Here is a 20178-nt window from a genome sequence, read left to right on the forward strand (position 1 = left end):
AGAATAATGGAAGCAAAAGCAAAATGAGGTGCATTAAACTTTGTATCTGTGTTTACCAAGGAAAAAGACTTTGGAAAAGCTTTAGTTGGTTATTAATTTCTTTGTCTTATGGATACAGTAAATTAGAGGGTTGTGGTGCTAAATGGACAAAGTAACCAAAGGAGGTACTAGAGATGCTGGCAGCACTTAGAATGTTAATGTTACCTACTTGTGGTGAGATGTGTGTAAGGTTGCTATGGGTAAAAATTGCAGAAGTACTGTCAAAGTCTTCCTCCTTGGAGTAAGGGCCAAAACTGAAGAATGCATAAACCTTGTTCAAAAACAGGGATGATGATAAAGCTGGGGTTCACAGACCAAGCAGTTTACAATCAGTGTTGGGGAAAGTTCGAATCAATAGTTCCCAAAATTAACAGTTACCTGGATAATACAAGCAAATCTCAAAGAGGTAGCACCAATTTCATGTCAAATGTATTTAGATAACAATCTTTTGTGAGGTAAAGGAATATTGATAGCACTGCATTTGATATTTATATGGACTTTTAAAAGGCCTTTGACAAAGTACCACATAATAAATATGCAACAAGGAAAAGGGGAATTTAGATTCAAAATTGGTTAAGGGCAAGAAAATAGAATTGTGGTGAGTGTTGCTAACTAAGGAGGTGGTACAGGGCACTTAAATAATAACATGATCGGACAGAATAAATATGGTTTATGAAAGGGAAATGGTGGTTAACAAATCTTAACTTTTTGAAGTCATAACCTGCAGAATAGGTAATGGGAATACATTGGGACGTTCAGAAGACCCTTGATAAGACACCATACAAAAAGTTATTAAACTGTTGTAGCTTTATAAAACTCTCTGGTTAGACTGTATCTGGAGTATGGCACTCATTTCTGGTCACCTCATTTTAGGAAAGATGTGGAGGCTATGAAGAGGTCTACCAGGATGCTGCGTGGATTAAAGGGCATGTGCTATGAGAGGTTGGACAAACTAGGGTTGTTTTCTCTGGAGCGGCAGAGGCTAACGGGAGACCTGATAGAACTTTATAAGATTATGAGAGGCATAGATAAAGTAGACAGCCATCATCTTTTACCCAAGGTAGAAATGTCTAATACTAGAGTGCATGCATTTAAGGTGAGAGGGGGTAAGTTCAAAGGAGATGTGCGGGGCAAATTTTTTTTTACAGAGTGGTGGGTGCCTGGAATGCGCTGCCAGGGGTGGTGGTGGTGGCAGATATGATGGAGGTGTTTAAGAGGCTCTTAGATGGGCACATGAATATGCAGAGAATGGATTAGGTGTCATTAGGTTAATTAATTTGGCACAACATCATGGGCTGAAGGACATGTACCTGTACTGTAATGTTCTATGATCTAAACAAAATTAGAGCATGTTGAATTGGAGCTAATGTACTGGTGTGGATTGAGGATTGGTTAATAGACTGGAAATGGGATTAAAGAATACTTTTTGGATTGAGAAACTGTAACCAGTTGAGTACTGCAGGGATTGGTGCTGGGGCTATTCAGTATGTAAATGATTTAGACGAGTCAAAGTGCAGTACAGAAAATCAAAAACTATTGATAACAGAAATCTGAAACAATGCTGAAAACAATCAGCAGAGATCAGAATCTCAAAATAAGGGGTTGGTCTTCAGGACTGAGAGGAGGAGAAATTTCTACTGAGTGTATTGTGAGTCCTTGGAATCTTCTGCCCAAGAGGCCTGTGGAGATTCATTGGATGAATATATTCAAAATTGAAAATTAGGCTTTTCTTTTCCCAGCACGTTAAGGCAATCGTGTTAGTGCTAGAAAGTGGCACTGGGGTAAAATTAGTTGTCTTGTTTAATTTTAGAGCAAGTGTGATGGACCAAGTGACCAACTTGTACTTCTGATGCTCTTTCAAGCCAGAAGGAAATATACACTAGCTGGAGTTCACTAGTGACTCTTGCTGTTGTTAGTAACACTTAGCAATTTTGGAATAAAAATAGAAATTTCAAGTTGGGTGATTTCTTCATTTTGTGTTTCTTTCAGATTTCCAATATCTGTAGTTTTTTTTTTCTTTTTGATTTAATAACCAAGTGGTTTCAGGGCAGAACTTCAGAGTTTGGTATTTGTTGGAGATGAGAAATTAACAATCAGAAAAATAAGAACAGATGTAGGATAGTGGAATAGATAGAAATGCATGGCAGATGAAATTCAGTACAGTTGGGTGCGAGGTGTACAATTCACCAGTTTTAAATCTGGTGCAAGAGCAGATCTTTGATAGTGCTGGACAGGTTAATAAAGTAACTACACTTGTAAATTATTTACAAGTCTTCATTATCTGTGAGGGATAGGGAAGCAGACTTCTTGTGGACAACAAAAAACACAGGTATCTCTAAGGCCGTTGGCAGTGTCGCTAAGGCTGCAATGATGTATAGTGGTCAACCCCTCGATAGATATAACAACTATATTTCAGCTTGTCAAAATATGTGTGATTTGGTTTGAGTTATGCATCCTTAAATGGAGGATAGACTGGCTTCAGACTTTTCTTGCCATCCATTGCAACTGGTAGTTAGCAGTTAGTAATGAAGCAGCAAACAACAGAGGTGCCAGCACAACTAGTTTCCAACCCTGGCTCCAGCTGCAAGGCTCCCACATTCCTGACCCTCTCGACAACTGCACACCCAGCCCATGCTCCAGGTCTCTGATTCCAGCCACATTGCTAGCCATGTATCAATGTAGCTTTTACTTTAACTTACTAAAACATCGGTGGTTTATGAGACTTGAAGTCACGTACATAGAAATAGCATGCAAGGTCTATTTAATTTTCCATATTTGTGAATACTTGTGGTAAATAACAAAAAGAAATCACCCAGCTTAAGTTTCGGTCTTTTGCTCCGGCCATACACTGACAATAGATGTTAATGCTTGTGCAAGACGTCAAATACAATCTATCTCACGGCAAACCGGATTCACCTGACACCACAGGAGAGAGCTCTGGAGGAACAGATGATGATTACCGGCACTCCCAATAATATGACCTCAGAGTGTGTGAATTCAGGAAAAGCACAGCAGATGATGTCTAGATGTGTAAATGGAGGTTGCATTGGAATTACCAGCTGAAGGACCTGAAATCCTCGGATGCAGAGACCAGGGTGTCACTGTCTAATGGCAGAAGGCCTCAAAGCAATCCAATCATCATCTATAGCATGTCCACCCGACCTATAACGCAAAGGTTGCTGAATATCGCAGTGTTGGCTTGGGCAGGAAGGACGCTGCTGGGTTGCTTCACTGATTGGGCGGAAACACCACCTGGTGGCTCATCCAAAGAACAGCAATTGACATCGCGGAACCTCAGTAAGAGTAGGAGCTGGCCAGTTGGTCGCCCGATCACGCTCTGTCATTCAATGAGATTGTGTTTGATCCAGTCGTGGCCTCAACACCACTTTCCTGCACACTCCATATCCTTGACTCCTTGTGTGTAAACAAGAAGAAAATAGGCACAGGAGTAGGCCACCTTGCCTTGAAGCCTGTCCCAATGTTATCACGGCTGACCTGTCCCAGACCTCAACTCCTCCTCTGTGCCAGTTCCCCTCAATTTCCCCAAATCTTTCAAAAAAAATCTTTATCTACCTCTTTAAATGCTTCCAGTGATCTAGCTTCCACAGCCCTCCAATACAGACAAATCCAGAGATTCACCAATGTCTGCGAAGAAATCCTGTGCATCTGTTTAATATCTTGTTGATGTCCCCTTGTTCAAGACTTCCATTAAGGCCAACATCTCAGCACTCTCCCCTCCTTCTGTCTATCACTTCTGCTCTTGCTCTGCCCTTTCCCTTCAGCCCAGATGAAGGGTCTCGACCACAGATGTTGCCTGACCTGCAGAGTTGCTCCAGCATCTTGTTTTTTTTTCCTCCAGATTCCAGCATCTGTAGTCTCTTGTCTCCATCTCAGCATCTGCCCTGTCATGTCCGCTTTATATGTTTCAATAAAATCATCCCTCACTCAGCTGAACTCCAAAGAACATGTCCAACCTTTTTAGCCATTTGTGATAGGACAATCTTCTCATTGCAGGAACTAGTGTACTGGATCTCTTTTGGACTATATACCCTTTCTTAAATAAAGGGAATCAAAATGTACATAGTACTCCGGGTGCGGCCTCACCAGTACCCTGTACAATTGTAACAATAGTTCCCAATTTCTAAGCTCCAAACTTCTTCCATTAAAGGCTAATATGCCATTTGCCTCCTTCATTACTTGCTGCATTTTCACGCAAATATTTTGAGATTTGGGCACCAGAACACCAGATCCCTCTGTATGTCACTCTGCATCCATTTCGATAATCTGCCTTTTGGTTCCTCCTATTGAAGTGCATGACCTTGCATTTTCCCGTATTGAACTCCATTTGCCAAGTATTCGCCCACTCATTCAATCTATCCATGTCACAGAGTCCAAATATTGCTCATTGCAGCATGCCCTTCCACCTATTTTCATGTCATCAGCAAACTTGGATATTATATGTTCTGCCCACTTCTCCAAGTCATGAATAATCGAGGGCCAAGAACTGATCCTCCACTAGTTGCATGTTTTCAATATGAAAAGATCTATTTATTCCATCTTTTTATCCCAATCAGAATTGGATTTATCATTGACTTGTATGACGTGAAATGTGTTGATATGTGGCAGCCGTACAATGCAAAAATATAAAATTACTGTAAATTACAAAAACAAAAGGTGCAAAATAAAAAGGAATAACAAGGTAGGGTTCATGGACTGTTCAGAAATCTGATGGTTGAGGGGGGAAAAGCTGTTCCTGAATCGTTGTGGATCTTTAGACTCCTGTACCTCATACCCAATGGTACTAACGAGAAGCAAGGATGTCCTGGATAATGAGGGTCCTTGTTGATGGATACTGCCTTCTTGAGGCACTGCCTCTTGAAGATGTCCTCGATAGTGGGGAGGGTTGTGCCCGTGATGGAACTGGCTGAGTCTACAACCCTCTGCAGCCTCTTGCGATCCTGTGCACCAGTCAGAATGCTCTCCACTGTACATCTACTGACATACCAAATCTCCTCAAATTCCTAACTGTTGTGATTACATCAGTGTGTTGGGCCCAAGATAGATTCTCCAAGATGTTGACGCCCAGGAACTTGAAGCTGCTCACCCTTTCCACCGCTGACCCCTCAATGAGGATTAGTGTGTGTTCTTCTGACTTCCCGTTCCTGAAGTTCACAATCATTTCCTTAGTCTTGCTGAAGTTGAGTGTGAGGTTGTTGTTGTGGCACCACTGAACCAGCCAATCCATCTCACTCCTGTATGTTGCCTTGTTGCTATCTGAGATTCTACCAACAATAGTGGTGTCATCAACAAATTTATAGATGGCGTCTGAGCTTTGCTTAGCCACACAATCACGAGTGTAGAGAGAGTAGAGCAGTGGGCTAAGCCCACATCCTTGAGGTGTGCCTGTGTTGATTGTCAACGAGGAGGAGATGTTGTTACAGTATTCGAGCCACGTTAACATACTTCCCCCAATAGCATGCACTAAGCTTTAATGTAATACCTTATCGAATGTCTTCTGGAAGTCCAAATCCAATACACACACAGTTTCCATTTCCTCACCTCCCCTCCACCTCTTGAAATACCTCCAGCGACCTAGCTTCCACAATTATTTCGGATTTAAAGAGGTGGAGGAGAGTTTAGATTCAGTACCTCTGTGAGAAACAGTTCCTATGGACCTCAGTTTTAATTGGCCACTTCCAAACTTGTAAATGGACCCTTTCATCCCGGGAATCAACATAATGAACCTTCCTGCATGACTCCAAGCCAAACGTGTCCTTCTATGAAAATGGAGATTAAAATTGTACACAGTACCCTATGCCTGAGATGATTTAAATGTACGTGTGCTGGATAATCTCCATCTGCACTTCTGCATTTCCTCACCTACCAAGGTTTTGAAATTTGGTTATCTTGTGTGCACAATTTAGTTAATATCTCAAATGAGTTTTCAAGCAGTGGGCATATCATTGTTCAGTCATAGTGCCGTTGTTGTGGTAATCCCTCGAGGTTGAGGATGATGGTCTTTGTTCTGTTGATCTATTTATGGGCTCTCAAGTGGCTTATGAATCCAATCTTGGCTCTGAAAATTCAAAGCCCACAGAGCGAAGACGCCTGTGCGTGTATTTGTTTAACGTGTACTTGATGTTACACTACAAAAAGCACACAATACTTCAAATCAACCGACTGATTCTAATGGCATGGAAACCACGACGATTGGAGCTGATGAATTTGTTGCAGCCTTCATCCGCCTTCACAGCTGTTGAGTTCGAAATAACTTCGTCTGCCTGTTCCACCGTTGAGGTCTTGGTTGGATTGTTCTTTGTCAGGGACCTCACCATCGACCTTACCGCCATGGGTAACCCTACCAGGACCATAGCTCCAGACGGTATTGCTCTCGAGGTCTCAGGACCACGCAAGCTTCTCCACCACGACAAGGTGCACTCGTACTCGGTGTCCTTTTGGTTTTGGTCATAGTCGTATAGTATGGAAACAGGCCCTTTGGCCTGACTTGTCCATGCTGACCAAGGTGTCATCTTGAGCTAGTCCCATTTGCCTACATCTGGCCCATGTTCCTCTAAACTTTTCCTGTCCATGCATCTGTCCAAATGTCTTTTCAATGTCGTAATTGTACCTCTACCACTTTCTCTGGCAGCTCGTTCCATTTACCTACAACCTTCTGTGTGGTGAGAAAGTTGCCTCTCTGGTTCCCTTAAACCTTTCAAAACAGTGTAATCTGGGAAGTAGAGTTGCAACCTGTGACACTTGTTACTGCCACAGGTAATTTAAAATTTGCTGTGGTTATCATCTGGTCTTTTCTTCCTAGCAATGCATCACGAGCCTGTGCAACAGCAGCTACAGTGAGCTGGGATTACAACTCATTATTGACCTCCTGAACTTGAAAAATAATTCTTACTGGTTGGTGAGGACCGAGCTGTTAGAAACACTGGCCGAGATGGACTTCAGGTAAGCTTGTTGTCTGACTACCTCACTTGCTGGAAACAATGCATATTATTTTAAACTGAGGAACAAATGTAACATTTATGTAAATGTATGATATGGTTAATAGAATTCTTTGAGAATTTTAAAGCATCTAAATTGAGAAATTACATTGGATCTCATTCATTGAAATTTTTTAAAGGTATTTGCTAATACCTTGCCAGCAATGCCCAGATCCTAAAAAATTGATTTTTTTTAAAAAAGGAAAAACACTTTGCAGCCACTGAAATACTTTCAAAGCGTAACTTTGTAATGAAGGAAACTTGGTAGGTATGGCTCAGCAATATGATAATGAGCAGATAAATCTGATTGGGTGACATTGTTAAGAGATCTGTATGATGGAGGTACGTATTATGGAGCTTTAACACCTCTGTGCTTTGTTGGAATTGTCTGAGGGGATCAGTTGCATCCCAGTGACAAAACAAGAGAGGCCTCTGTTTAATGTCTTATTTTAAGACCTCTCCTCCAAAGATACGGCACCCCTTTTGTATCTCAATGGAGCCTCAGATGAGAAACTTTTACAAGTATTTAAAATTGAAAGACTTTTTTTTATTCATTCAAGGGATGTGGGTTTCACAGGCTGAGCCAGCATTTAATTGCGCATCCCTAATTGCCCTTCAGAAGATGGTGAGCTGCTGTCTTGAACCGTGGCAGTCCTTGAGCTGTGGGTAAACCTGTTAGGGAGGGAGTTCCAGGATTTTGACCCAGCAATAGTGAAGTAAATGTATTTGGGAAAAACTGTTTCCTTTGATTAGTGAGTGGTAAATAGATAACTTTAATCATCGGAGGCATGAAGGGTGATATTAGTGGAGTTTTACACATTGGTTTTAATACTTGAAATGTACAACCAGAAAGACTGTTGGAAGAATCTTTAATAGCATTTTTTTTGAAAAGCGTGGACTTTATAAAATGGAAAGTTAAGTGTTTAGAGAAAGTGGTGGATGGCTTTTAACTGGAGACAAACTTCAGAGAGTCAGTACACCTTGACTTTTTTTTTGTATGTGGGTTGTGAACATCACCAACAAGGCCAGAATTTATTATCTGTCCTCATTGGGCTCTCTGGCTACTTCATGGTCAACCACATCAAAGGATTTGGAGTTACATATGGTACAAATGAAATATCCAACGCTCAGTAGTGCATTGAGTGCCTCTCATGAATTATTGCTTGTCCCGAGCAAAGATCTGACCAAAAGGTTGGTCTTAAAGGTGTTTTGAGGAATGGCTTTTGGGATATCTGAAAGATAGAGATGTGAAGAGGGTTGTTGAGGAGATTTTGGCGGCTGATGGCTGTGCAGCTGACAGCACATTCAGCAATAATGAAAGAGAATTTGTAAGCTACATTTTGAGGCATGTAATGTGTTTGGAGCAGGTTGCATAGATGGGGTAGGGTATGGAGCAGGTTGCATAGATGGGGTAGGATATGAAGCAGTTTGAGTGCTGGGATGAAAGTTTTAAAACTGAGGCAGAGATTATGCCATAAATTCTGTCTTTAACATTGCTGAGAAAATAAAACTGACCACTGTCCCTGTTTCATTGAACTGAGCATTGATAAAGCCTTTGATTCTCAGGTTAGTAAGCTTCTTGGAAAGGAAAACAGTAGAACTTCACAGAGGTCATCATCACTACACTGGGGTAAGTTTTTTTTTGTCATTTCTTGCACGTATTCTTGTGTGTATGTTTTATAAATGCATCTGATTGCATTTTACTTGCATATAAATTGCAACATGACAGGCCATTCAGCCTTGCTCTGGGCCAGATTTTGTGTTAGCAATGTTTAAAAGCTATCTAGATAAGTACATGATAGGAGAGGTTTATAAAATAAGGTATGTACATTGAAACATAGTAAAGTGCATCTTTTTTACGTAGTGTTCTGGGGGCAGCCTGTGAGTGTTGCCACGCTTCCTGCGCCATCACAGCATGCCCACAACTTCCTAACCTGTATGTCTTTGGAATGTGGGAGGAAACCAGAGCACCCGGAGGAAACCCACGCAGACGTAGGGAGAACGTACAAACTCATTACAGACAGTGGCAGGAATTGAACCCAGGTTGCTGGCGCTGTAATAGCGTTACGCTAATCGCTACAAGTGCTATGCGCCAAACCTGGGCAGATGGGACTAGCTCGCTGGGCTACACAAACACAGTTGGCATGGATGAGTGGGGCCGAAGGGCCTGCTTCCATGCTGTAAGACCTTATGACACAAATCTTCTCCCATCTTTTTTTCCCACCCAGTCACCATAAACTTATCCACTCTCCCTCGCATTTGTCCAGCGTTCCTTCAAATCAATCAACCCTATTCATTCTAATTGCACTAGGTCAAGAGGTTTCTCCAGAGTTTGTTTGGTTTATTACTGACTATTGGGAAATTCAATGCTGCTTTTTTTTTGGCATTTGCATGCTTGGGCATTATAAATGTAAGATGGTAAACAGAATGAACAACCTCTTTGTGGAGGGAGTAGGTAGAATATGAAACCTGTGACCATGGAGTGATTGAGGTGAAGAGTCAACTGGGGATGGGGAAAGGAATAGAAGAACAACAAAGTAGGAGCCAGAGTAGGTCATTCGGCCCTTCAGAGCTGCCCTGCCATTCAATATAATCATGGCTGTTCTGTCCCAGGTTGCCTCTGCTCTTCTCTGTTAGGAGATTAAACTGGAAGCTTGAAATGAAGTAGGGTGGGTGGAGTCTAAGTTCTTCATTGGTCCTGATGGTCTGCTTTTGTGTTGTATATTTTTAAAAAGTCTCTATTCTAGACATTCAGACGTGTACGTGGATAAGAAAGGTTTGGAGGAATGTGGGCAAATGGGACTAGCTTGGTGGGCACCATAGTTGGTATGGATGAGTTGGGCCAAAGGGCCTGTTTCCATGCTGTATTACTCTGAGTCTTAGTAGAACTTGAATCTGTACTTTAAAAGCTCTGATCTCCAAGGTTATAGACCAAGTGCTGAGCTTGGAACTTAGCAGGCACGTGACCCATGTCATACATTTTTATGACTCGTTTAAAAAAAAGACCTTGTGATTTGAGGAACCAGTACATTGTGATATCTGTAAATCTCCAAGTCTGTTGAGGTTAAATAACAAAACTGTTTCTTCCCTGGTCACATTAAAACTTCTTAACCTTTAACAGTGCACTTAAATACAAGTGCTTTTTGTTCCCTATCTAATCCAAGCCTATTTGTTTTGAAGATGCTGAAACTTCAGGAGCGAGCCATCAATGACGTTATTAATCTACTTGGAGATGAAGATCCACGGGTACGGCACGTGGCGGCTACGACCCTCGTTAGGTAATGATTGAGACGGATGCACTGAGATGTAGGGAGTGTCGAGAGGCATTCAGCCACACAGTTGCTGAGGGTCTCATGCTTACAAAACAATACACACACTTACCATCTCTTTGAGAATTTGCTTAACATAATTTCCTAGCGTTTGTACCTGGTGACTTCAGCTCACTACCTCTCTTGATCCCCTCCACTATATATAAATAGTTCACCAGACAGATATTCCCTCCAGCTAATTATTGGGAAGTCTGAAGCCATTATCTTTGATTACTCATATAAAAGCCTTTTCCCAGCTGAGTTAATATAGGAGGGCAGGTTGATAAAAGCTATATTTAAATGAAAATCATACAAGTTGAATTTAAATAAAATAAAAGACAGTTGGACAAGTACATGGATAGGAACGGTTAAGAGGGATGTGGGTCAAACACGACCAAATGGGACTAGGTTAGATGGGCATCTTGGTCAGCATGGACTAGTTGGGCTGAAGGGCCTGTTTCCATGCTGTATGACTGAATGGGGTCTGTTATTTCGGAAAAGGGTTTGTGAAATCAAGCAGGTGTTGTTAAATCTGAATAATTGTTTGTCAAGTCTGATAACTTTAGAAAGAATGTCAAGTCTCAAGAGTGCAAAAGAATGTCACTAAAATGAAACAAAGGTTAAGAGGCTTCTGTTATGAGAGCCTAGTGTCTTTTCAAAAGAAGCATGCACAAATTTTCTATTTAAAGGGATTTGTTGATGTCAATGTGAAAACCAATTTCCACTGTTCAGTGAGAGTAATCTGAGAACAGCGATCCAAGATTTTTGTAAGAGAAGTTTGGAAAGAATTAAGACAAGGAATACCTTGCCAGAGGCAGTGGTGGGAAGATAATTCACAACAGCTTATTAAAAGGGAATATTTGAAAGAAAAATGTGAAAAGTATGGAGAAGCTACTTCAGATAAATGATTCTTACTGTCGCAAGATAGTTCGGTAATTCTTTTCCCACTTAGCAGTACTCTTACTTTCTGTTCCCTTTCCAATGCTGCCTCATTCCCTGAAAGCCATTTGCATTCATCTTCCTGAGTCTTTCATGCAGAATATCCAGCCCTTCTCCTGCTCGTGGTTTAGATCATAAGGATGTAATTTAAGAAGTTGTAGGAAGCTATGCTGCCCTTAAGTATGTTCCTCCATTCACTAACATCACAACTAACCCTCTATATCTGCTCCAGTTTTCCACCCTATTCCATAATTTCTTCCCACAGTATCGAATATACTCTCACAACCAGGCATCCATGATTTTCTAGAATAGAGAATTCAAAAGGTTCGTGGCTCTGAGTGAACAAATTTTATCCTCGTCTCAACCCTACATGTCTGACCCTTGATCCTGAGACTTTCATCCATAGTTCTTGCCCGATTCCCTGAGAATTCCATATGTCAAAGGGATCATCAAATCAATCAGTTAATCTATTTAATTTGGAGACATCTGCCTCCTGAAATATTCAAAATATTTGATACTGAATTTTTGATCTGGGAAATGCTCAAATTCCATTCTTTGTCTCAATGTCTTGAGTATATATTTGGTGCACGTTTAGTACATGCATTTGTACGTTAACTGTTAGTTTAAGCATTTGTATGAAATCTTAAATCAGGTACTCTTGTATATGTTTAACTCGTCTTGTTTTGTCATTGCAGGCTTATTCCCCGGTTATTTTTTGACTGTGATCAGGGACAGTCGGATCCAGTGGTAGCAGTAGCCAGAGACCAAAGCAGTGCCTATCTGCAGCTTCTCATGCATGAGACCCAATCAACTTCTCACTTTGCAGTGAGCGCTATCACCAGGTATGTGACACTCATTGAAGACTGTCCTTAACCATTGCATTCCTGTTATTTTCTTGCCATGAGTTATTATGTTTTAAACCATACAGGCTCAACTCTGCAAATCCCCTTCTTGAACCTCTCTGCTTCATCTCTCTTTCTTCAAGGTGACCTTAAAACCTACATCTTCAACTATGCTTTGGTGCTCTGCTCTAATATTTTCTCCTGTGGCTCAGTGCTAGTTTTTAACCTAATAATGTTCCTCTGAAGGCTCCATATCAAGCTGTATAATTTAGACCTTAATGATATGGGAAGATCATCATAGTCTTTCAATTTTGTCAAGAAAGTTCAAGCTCTTTCCACATTCTAGAGATATTGCTATTAAGTAACTTCTAATTAATGTAATTAGTGCAATCAGAGAAAAACGAGTTCTCAACCGAGATGTCCAGTAAACCTGAAACGTTAACCATATCTTTCTCGTAGCAGAATTAGGCCATTCGGCCCTAGGAGTCTGCTCCGCCATTTGATCATGGCTGATTTATTTTTCCCTCTCAACTCCATTCTCCTCTCTTCTCCCTGTAACCTTTGACACCCTTACTAATCATTGCACATATTTGATTAATGAAGGAGAACTAATTTAGAAAAGCATAAAGACTGCAGGTGCTAAAAAAACTGAACTTAAAAACAGGCAATTCTGGAATTCTAAGCAGGTCAAGCAGCACCTGTGGAGAAAGATATGGTTGACAGTTCAGGTTTACTGGGCATCTCGGTTGAGAACTCGTTTTTCTCTGATTGCACTAATTACATGAGTTAGAAGGTACTTAATAGTAATATCTCTAGAATGTGGAAAGAGCTTGAGCTTTCTTGACAAAGTTGAAAGAATATGATGATCTTCCCATATCATTAAGCATTCTGTAAATTCATCACTAAGCAACTTGTCAGACGCATTGGTTATTGCCCAACAGGCTGGCAACCTGTTCACTTATTCCTTTCAGGGCTAAATGATGTCGGCAGGTCAGAGCATTGTCCTTTTTTTTAAATCATGTTTTGGGAGCTAGTATGTGGTAACTATATTTTAATATTTACTATTTGGGGAGGTTTTCTTTATTAATGAAGCCTTATTGTTTTGAACTGATGGCTCATGGCTATGACCCACCCTGAGCATGTCAGTTTCAACATTATTTCATTATATGGGCTTGAAAACACAAGAATATTACAACATTATTTGAGTTTCATGTTGTGTATTAACTTTTGTGAATTTTGACAGCATGCTTACAATCTCAATTACTGTTTGAACATGTGGTTAAATTTCTCTTGGTGCTTAAGATCGTACAACTAAACAAAATAGTTAAATCTTTTGAATTCATTCTCTGGGTGAAAGAAAAATGTACTATGCCTTTCCTTTGATCACTGAATTAACCTCTGTGCAAAATTATCTTCCAGAACATACAGAGGATTCAACATTTCACAGAGTACCACAGACGTGACGATAGAGAATAATCTCTCCCGTGTTATCACTGCAGTATCTCATGCATTAACTTCATCCACTTCTCGAGCCCTTATAGTAAGTTTTATTTGAAAACTTTTATGAACAGAGTCCAGTTTAAGACAGTTTTTGCAGAATAACAGATGATGTTTTAAACGTGGCTCTTCACTAGGGTTTTGGTATCCTAGTACATAAAGTGCAGTTATCAAGTAGCTAAGAAGGTAAATGGTATATGGTCCTTTATTGCAAGGAAGTTGGAAAATAAGTGTAAGGCGATCTTTTGTAATTAGGGCTTTGGCGATGCCACACCTATGGAAGGATATGCTTGCCTGGGAGAGGATGAAGACTTCCTAGATTGATTCCTGGGAAAAGAGAATTCTCCATTGAGGAGAGATGGGAGGTTGTGCTCTTTGAAGTTTGTGATGCAATTGAACTCAGCACTATTCAGTGAGGGCTTCATGGGTAGTTTTTTCTTTTAGAGTCATAGAGCACTACAGCACAGAACCAGGCCCTTCAGCCCATCTAGTCAATGCTGACCTGATCTGCCTAGTTCCATCTACCTGTACCCAGACCACATCCCTATAAACCCTTTCCATCCATGTACCTATCCAAACTTCTCTTAAATGTTACAATTGAACCCACATCCAGATAGCAGCTCATTCCACACTCTCAACACCCTCTGAGTGAAGTAGTTCTGCCTCGGATTCCCCTTAAATATTTCACCTTTCACCCTAAACATATGTCCTCTAGTTCTTGAAAAGTTCCATCAACGCTGTCTTTGAAATATCAGCTGGGAAGATAGAAGAACCAACGTCAGCATGCTAAATGAAGCAAAAACAACAAGTATTGAAGCCTCCATTATTAAGAACCAACTGAGATGGAGCGGTCATGTTCGGATGAAAGAGAAACGTCTGCCGAAACAAATGTTCTACTCCCAGCTTAAAGTAGGCAAACGTAAAAGAGGCGGACAACAGATTCAGAGACGTCTTAAAAGCCAACATGAAGAAATGTAACGTCGACATCAACAATTGGGAAACCAATGCCAAGGACAGGAAACTCTGGCAAACCATCATCCGAGATGGAACAGCAACTTTCGAAGCCAACAGATGTGCAGAATTAGAGGAAAAGAAGAAAATGGAAAGAGGCAGCAACGACCAAGGCCCGATCTGCGATCTGGAACCACCTGTCCCGAATGTGGAAGAACTTTCAGAGCCAAGATCGGACTCATAAGCCACTTGAGAGCCCATAAATAGATCAACGGAATGAAGACCATCATCCTCTACCTCGAGGGATAGCCAAGACGACGAGTTCTAGTCTCACCCAACCCGAGGGGAAAAAGCCTGCATGCAATTACTTTTCTGAAGATAATAAAATTTGCTCATTTCTGATGCCACATGAATTAAATTTGATCAATTTATTAATTTGTATATATTAACAAAAAGTTAATCTTTCTGTACAAAATAGTATGCCCTCTTGGGATCAAGGAAAATTGTGGACTACAGTCCCTTTAAAGTTACTGCATCTTTGCAGGATGGATGTTTAGAATAGAACCATTGTAAGAACTAGGAATATTACTATATTTCAACTATTCCACCTAAAGTGAACTAATTTGTGCTTGTGTATGAAATTCATTAGGGAAAAAGATCCCAGCTTTCTTGTTGCCAAGATCCTTTTGGTCAGTTCCTCTTGGAGTTTCAGGGAAGTTATTAACTTGAGTGTATCTTGCCATCTACAATTGTCTCAGGGTGCATCTGTATCTGTGAAAATTGTGCTACAGGGATTGAGTAGAGAGAGAGTTCAGGTTGAGGCATGGGTGACTGTGGTATGTACTTTCTGTTGACCTGTGACCCTCTTTCCCTGGATCTGCTGACGAGAAAAATCCTAGTTTCAGAAATTTTAGTTTCCTACTATGAGGGCAAGATGTGCATTGGCAAAAAGGATCTTAACATCCATCTGTTCACTCTTCTCGCCATTTAACCAGCCCTTTTTCATCTGTTTTACTGTTTTATTTGCAGCTTGGTTGCTGTGAGGTGTTGTGTTTGCTGTCCATGAACTATCCTGTGTGTAATTGGAGCATCGGCTGGCACTGTGGGTATACAACCAGCAGTTCACAAGCGTCCAGAGTCCATCTCTACAAGAACAGGGGGCGTTCATTCAGGTATAGGAATAGAATTCACTATCGTCACCAAAAGATCTTGCTGGTCTGTTCTGAGTTCCAACAAATCTTTCTTACTGGTTAAGTGTTGAAATATCATGCCTTGAACTAAATCCCCATGATTAGTCCGCCAATGCTTAATGTGTTTTTCTGATATTCAGCTCTCTTCTTAAGAGAGGTGTTTACCAGTTGACAATGACCAGAACACTTGTGCTAAAACAGTAGAGTGGGTAATTTGAGATGAACCTTTTGAGTGTCCATGCATAGAAATCATGATGTTTTTACTTTCTGGACCATTTTGTACACTAGCTTTTTCCTAATGGAACTTAAAACACTTCAAGTATATATTTTATAATTCCCTTAAATACGAAGAAATCAGCAATAGAAGTGAAAGTGTTTTTTTTTTTTGCCTCAGAACAACAGCCTACTTGATGCTTAGTGATATGCTTTTGAAGTCTAATTGCGCTGCCTACATTTAACATTGTACCAATAAATCCCTTACTGATTTAAGGTCCAGTTTTGTCCAGCACCCTATTGTATGGCAATTTATCTGAATGTTTTCTGGCAATCCAATCTGTTGGTTCCCCTTCATAATTGTCGGTCATTGCATCTTAAACACTTTTGTTTCTGAATTAAACAGCTGTGCTTACAAAGGTCACTCCTCATGAAGGTGCATAGAGTGTAAGAATAAACACGAGTAAATCTAAAACGTCATAAATGTTGTTCAGTTACTCTTTGTGTATCCGAGTCTTCCTAATCCCCTCTAACTAGTATGGAAGTGGGTTTGGTGGAGTTTTGCACTTTATACAGGTATTTTAAAGAAATCTGCAGCTCTGGAGCTCAAAAACAGTTGAGTGAAAGGTCACTAAATGAAAGAATATTCTTGATGTGCAAGGTTAATGTGGAGTCCTAGGATTGTGTTGTACTGGTCATGTAAGGCAGGTAAATTGCATTCTCATAAATGTGCCCGGTGTGAATGATAGTAACTATAACATTCCAGTTGTTCATGAACTTAGAATGTGGTATTTTTTTTCCCCTAAGTTAAGGCTGTTCGTCAAGTTAACACTGCTTATTGTTTGGTTCCTAGTTTATCTCAGAACAGTCCAACCGATGATTCCCGCAAAAGCTGTACTGTGGGGATGGTCAATATGGTACTGTCTCTACTTTCTTCAGCCTGGTTTCCTTTGGATCTTTCTTCTCATCAAGATGCCTTAATATTATCTGGAAACTTGCTGGCTGGTAAGTGGAATTGTTTAAAAATTCCTAGTTGCTTGGCAGCATACTTGCTGTTATTCTCTCAGGCAGTCATCAAACCTTACAGCACAGAACAGGCCCTTTCAGCCCACCTTGTCCATGCCGACTGTGGTGCCTACCTACACTAAACCTCACTTGCCTGCATTAAGGCCATATCTCTACATGCCTTTCCTATCCAAGTACTTGTCCAAAAGTTCTCTTAAACATTGTAATTGTATCTGCAAATTTCATTTATCTTCTTGATTCCCACCAGTTGAGCGGTGTGGTAGGAGGACTGGTTCCACAAACTCGGTTTACATTTTAGTCCTTCATTCAAGTAGCCAGTTTCTCATTTAGTCTCTGGGATGCTCAGTAAATAAATTACTGGACATGTCCTGAAATCTGGACTATTGCTCTGGGCACATGAGGCCAAGTTTCACTGCGGCACTGAGGAATTGAAATTCAGATAATTGCATAAATCGGATAATTTCAGATAATTGCATAAATTCAGATAAATCTGGAATACCAAGGTACAATCAGTGACGGTGATGTACACTGGATTTTCATAACCCATCTGATTCACCAAGGTTCTACGAGGAAGAAAATCTGTCATCTGAAGCCAATCTTGGCCTACTTGTAATTTCAGACCACGTGCGGATGTTGACTCTTGACTGTGTTCCACTGTAGTACCAAGCATGGTGTAGCTAAAGGTGTTAACTTTAAGATGAGTCATTTAAACCAAGGACCATTCTGTTAATGTGTATGGGTAGAGTAATTGGATAGCAATCAGAGGATCGGGGTGGTCCAACAGATTTTAGCACACCAACCCCCTAAGACATTTAGGGAGATAGCTCTCCATCCAACCTGGCTGTTCATCTTCCTCCAATTGGTAAATTGATGTTCACACAAACTAGATGTAATACTTGCTCAATAAGTCACTTCACTTCAAATGTAATTTGGATCTATTTAAGCTATTTCTACATGCAAATGTTTGGTGTGTGTAATATTGTATTTCAATACAATGTACAATATAAATGACCTTCTTATTAATACTACTTTATTGTGTGTGGTATTAATCTAGGTATTATTCATAACATTCATGCAAGATTTTCTAGTGCATATTATATATAATGTATTTACATTGTGTATTTATTATGCATTTACCTATGTCTATATAATGTGGTGAATTTATTGTGTTTGTGTTATTAACTGTACATTGTATCTGTGGTTCAATTAAGAATGTACTGCAATTTTTTTCCCCTGAGGGTCAATAATTGAATCCATCAACTTAATCTTCCTTTATCTTTTTTATATGTTGATAGCCATTGCTCCTAAATCTCTGAAGAATCCCTGGGCCAATGAAGATGATACCAGTGCAACCACCAAGCTTGAAGAGCCATGGCCTGCCTTGGCTGACAGGACATTGGTGGGGATGGTAGAGCAGCTGTTTTCTCATTTGATGAAGGTCATCAACATTTGTGCACATGTGATTGATGATGTTGCACCCGGCCCCGTACTGAAGGTATGTGAATCAAGCTGGAGTCAGCAGGTGAAAGAGACTGGAATTAAGACAGTGCTTCACTGCACATGGTGGCAGCATTCTTTAGGTTTAGTCTAATTCCTAGCGGAAGAGGTGCATGGCAATCCAAACAACCCACATCGCTGCCCACCTGTGGCTGTCTGTGGATTTCACACACACATTAAGTTGTCTCAGAGCTCACGGGACTGTGATGAAATCAAGTAATGCTTGCACCGAGACACTGCCTCTGGAAATGGTGTGGAGGTACCAAACAATCTGCTGGAGGAACTTGGCAGGTTGAGCAGCATCTGTGGATGGGAAAGGAATGGTTAACATTTCGGGTCAAAACCTACATCGTTGTGGGTGTATGTGGGCCCAGAGGAGATGAGGGGGAAATGCAGATGGTGCAGATAGACGATATAAAGTAGAAGATTATCTATTATCTGCTGAATGATAGAAAGTCTTGAGAGATTGTACAGCTGCCGCATCCTATTGAAATAATAGTCAGGGCCTTAGATTAACCTCTAAATGACAACTTCTGGTGAACAAAGAGCCTGGTGAAGTGTCTGGAATTGGACTCTTATTTCATTGCAAGATAGTGAAGCGTTAAAGTTGCCTTTTAAAATTGGTGCATTACAGCTGGATTCTGTAATTATCACATTTAAGTAGGCGAAAAGGGTAACCATTAATTTGATGATAAGTGATTTACGCCACAGTTGGAATTGTGCTGAATTCTACTTTCCAGGCAACTCTACCATCACTTTCGACCACTCCATCACTCAGCCCTATCAGACGCAAGACGAAGGAGAGGGAGTCATCAGAACAGACAGCTGCACCCATGAGTCCCAAAAAAAGTACTGAATCTAGTCCAGGTGAGAGAAGTTGCTTCAGGTCATTGGTATGTCTAGTAACAATATTTCAAAAGAAAAATAAACTCAAAATGTGCTTTTCTTCAGCTGTGAAGAAATTTAAGGAAAAAGTTGCAGGCTTGAAATCTGGAACGAAATGTTCTCCGTTTTCAGAAGATCAAGCAACAGCTGAACAGAGAAAGTGTTAATGCTTCAGTTTGAGCACTGATGAAAGGTCATTGACCTGAAATGTTAAATCTTTCTCTGCCTGTGTGTGTCTTGTTTGTTTCACATACATACACAGTGCTTGCGTGCACACATATACATACATACGCGCGTACGCACGTGCGTACGCATGCATATTCTTTTTTTTAAACAGCACTGATGGGATGTGAGATTGTAGTCAGTATTCCCTACCAATTCCTAGTTGCCCCTGAGATGGAACTGAAAAATCACCTCCTTAGATCACCACAGTCCATGAGAAGAAAGTAATCCCAAAGTACTGCAGGGTTAGATGTTAACCTGATGACAATAAGGAGCAGAGATGTACTCACAAGTTAGGGTGCTGAGTGACTGCACAGTTCCCTGTTTTGATCTATTATCTAATTCCCTTTAAAGTTACGATTGAATTTTGTTCCATTGCCAATCCTCAATCTCAGCAATTTGAGGTGTTTGAAAAGTATCCTTGTGTTGCCTCTGGTTATTTTGCCAGTACTGACTTTAAATCTCATGGAGTAACACAGTGTTACTGTGGCCCAAATCATCTGTGCTGACCATGGTGCTGACCATGGTGCTCACCAAGCAAGTCCCATTCGCTCACGTTTGGCCCATATCCCTC

The 20178-nt window shown here is 40.6% G+C and overlaps 1 protein-coding gene across 7 annotated transcripts in view; it reads left to right on the forward strand.

Annotated features, from left to right (window-relative positions):
* htt (huntingtin) overlaps nt 1–20178 on the forward strand; it is a 184871-nt gene that overhangs the window by 76738 nt on the left and 87955 nt on the right. For all 7 annotated transcript variants that reach the window (XM_052019338.1, XM_052019340.1, XM_052019339.1 and 4 more), the window contains 9 exons: nt 6860–6999; nt 8601–8664; nt 10215–10312; nt 11977–12123; nt 13543–13663; nt 15601–15743; nt 16828–16979; nt 18296–18495; nt 19238–19364. In XM_052019338.1, coding sequence (XP_051875298.1) covers nt 6860–6999; nt 8601–8664; nt 10215–10312; nt 11977–12123; nt 13543–13663; nt 15601–15743; nt 16828–16979; nt 18296–18495; nt 19238–19364 — 1192 coding nt within the window. The remainder of the gene's footprint in view (nt 1–6859; nt 7000–8600; nt 8665–10214; nt 10313–11976; nt 12124–13542; nt 13664–15600; nt 15744–16827; nt 16980–18295; nt 18496–19237; nt 19365–20178) is intronic.

This window comes from Pristis pectinata, chromosome 7 (genome assembly GCF_009764475.1).
Source record: "Pristis pectinata isolate sPriPec2 chromosome 7, sPriPec2.1.pri, whole genome shotgun sequence".
NCBI lineage: Eukaryota > Metazoa > Chordata > Chondrichthyes > Rhinopristiformes > Pristidae > Pristis > Pristis pectinata.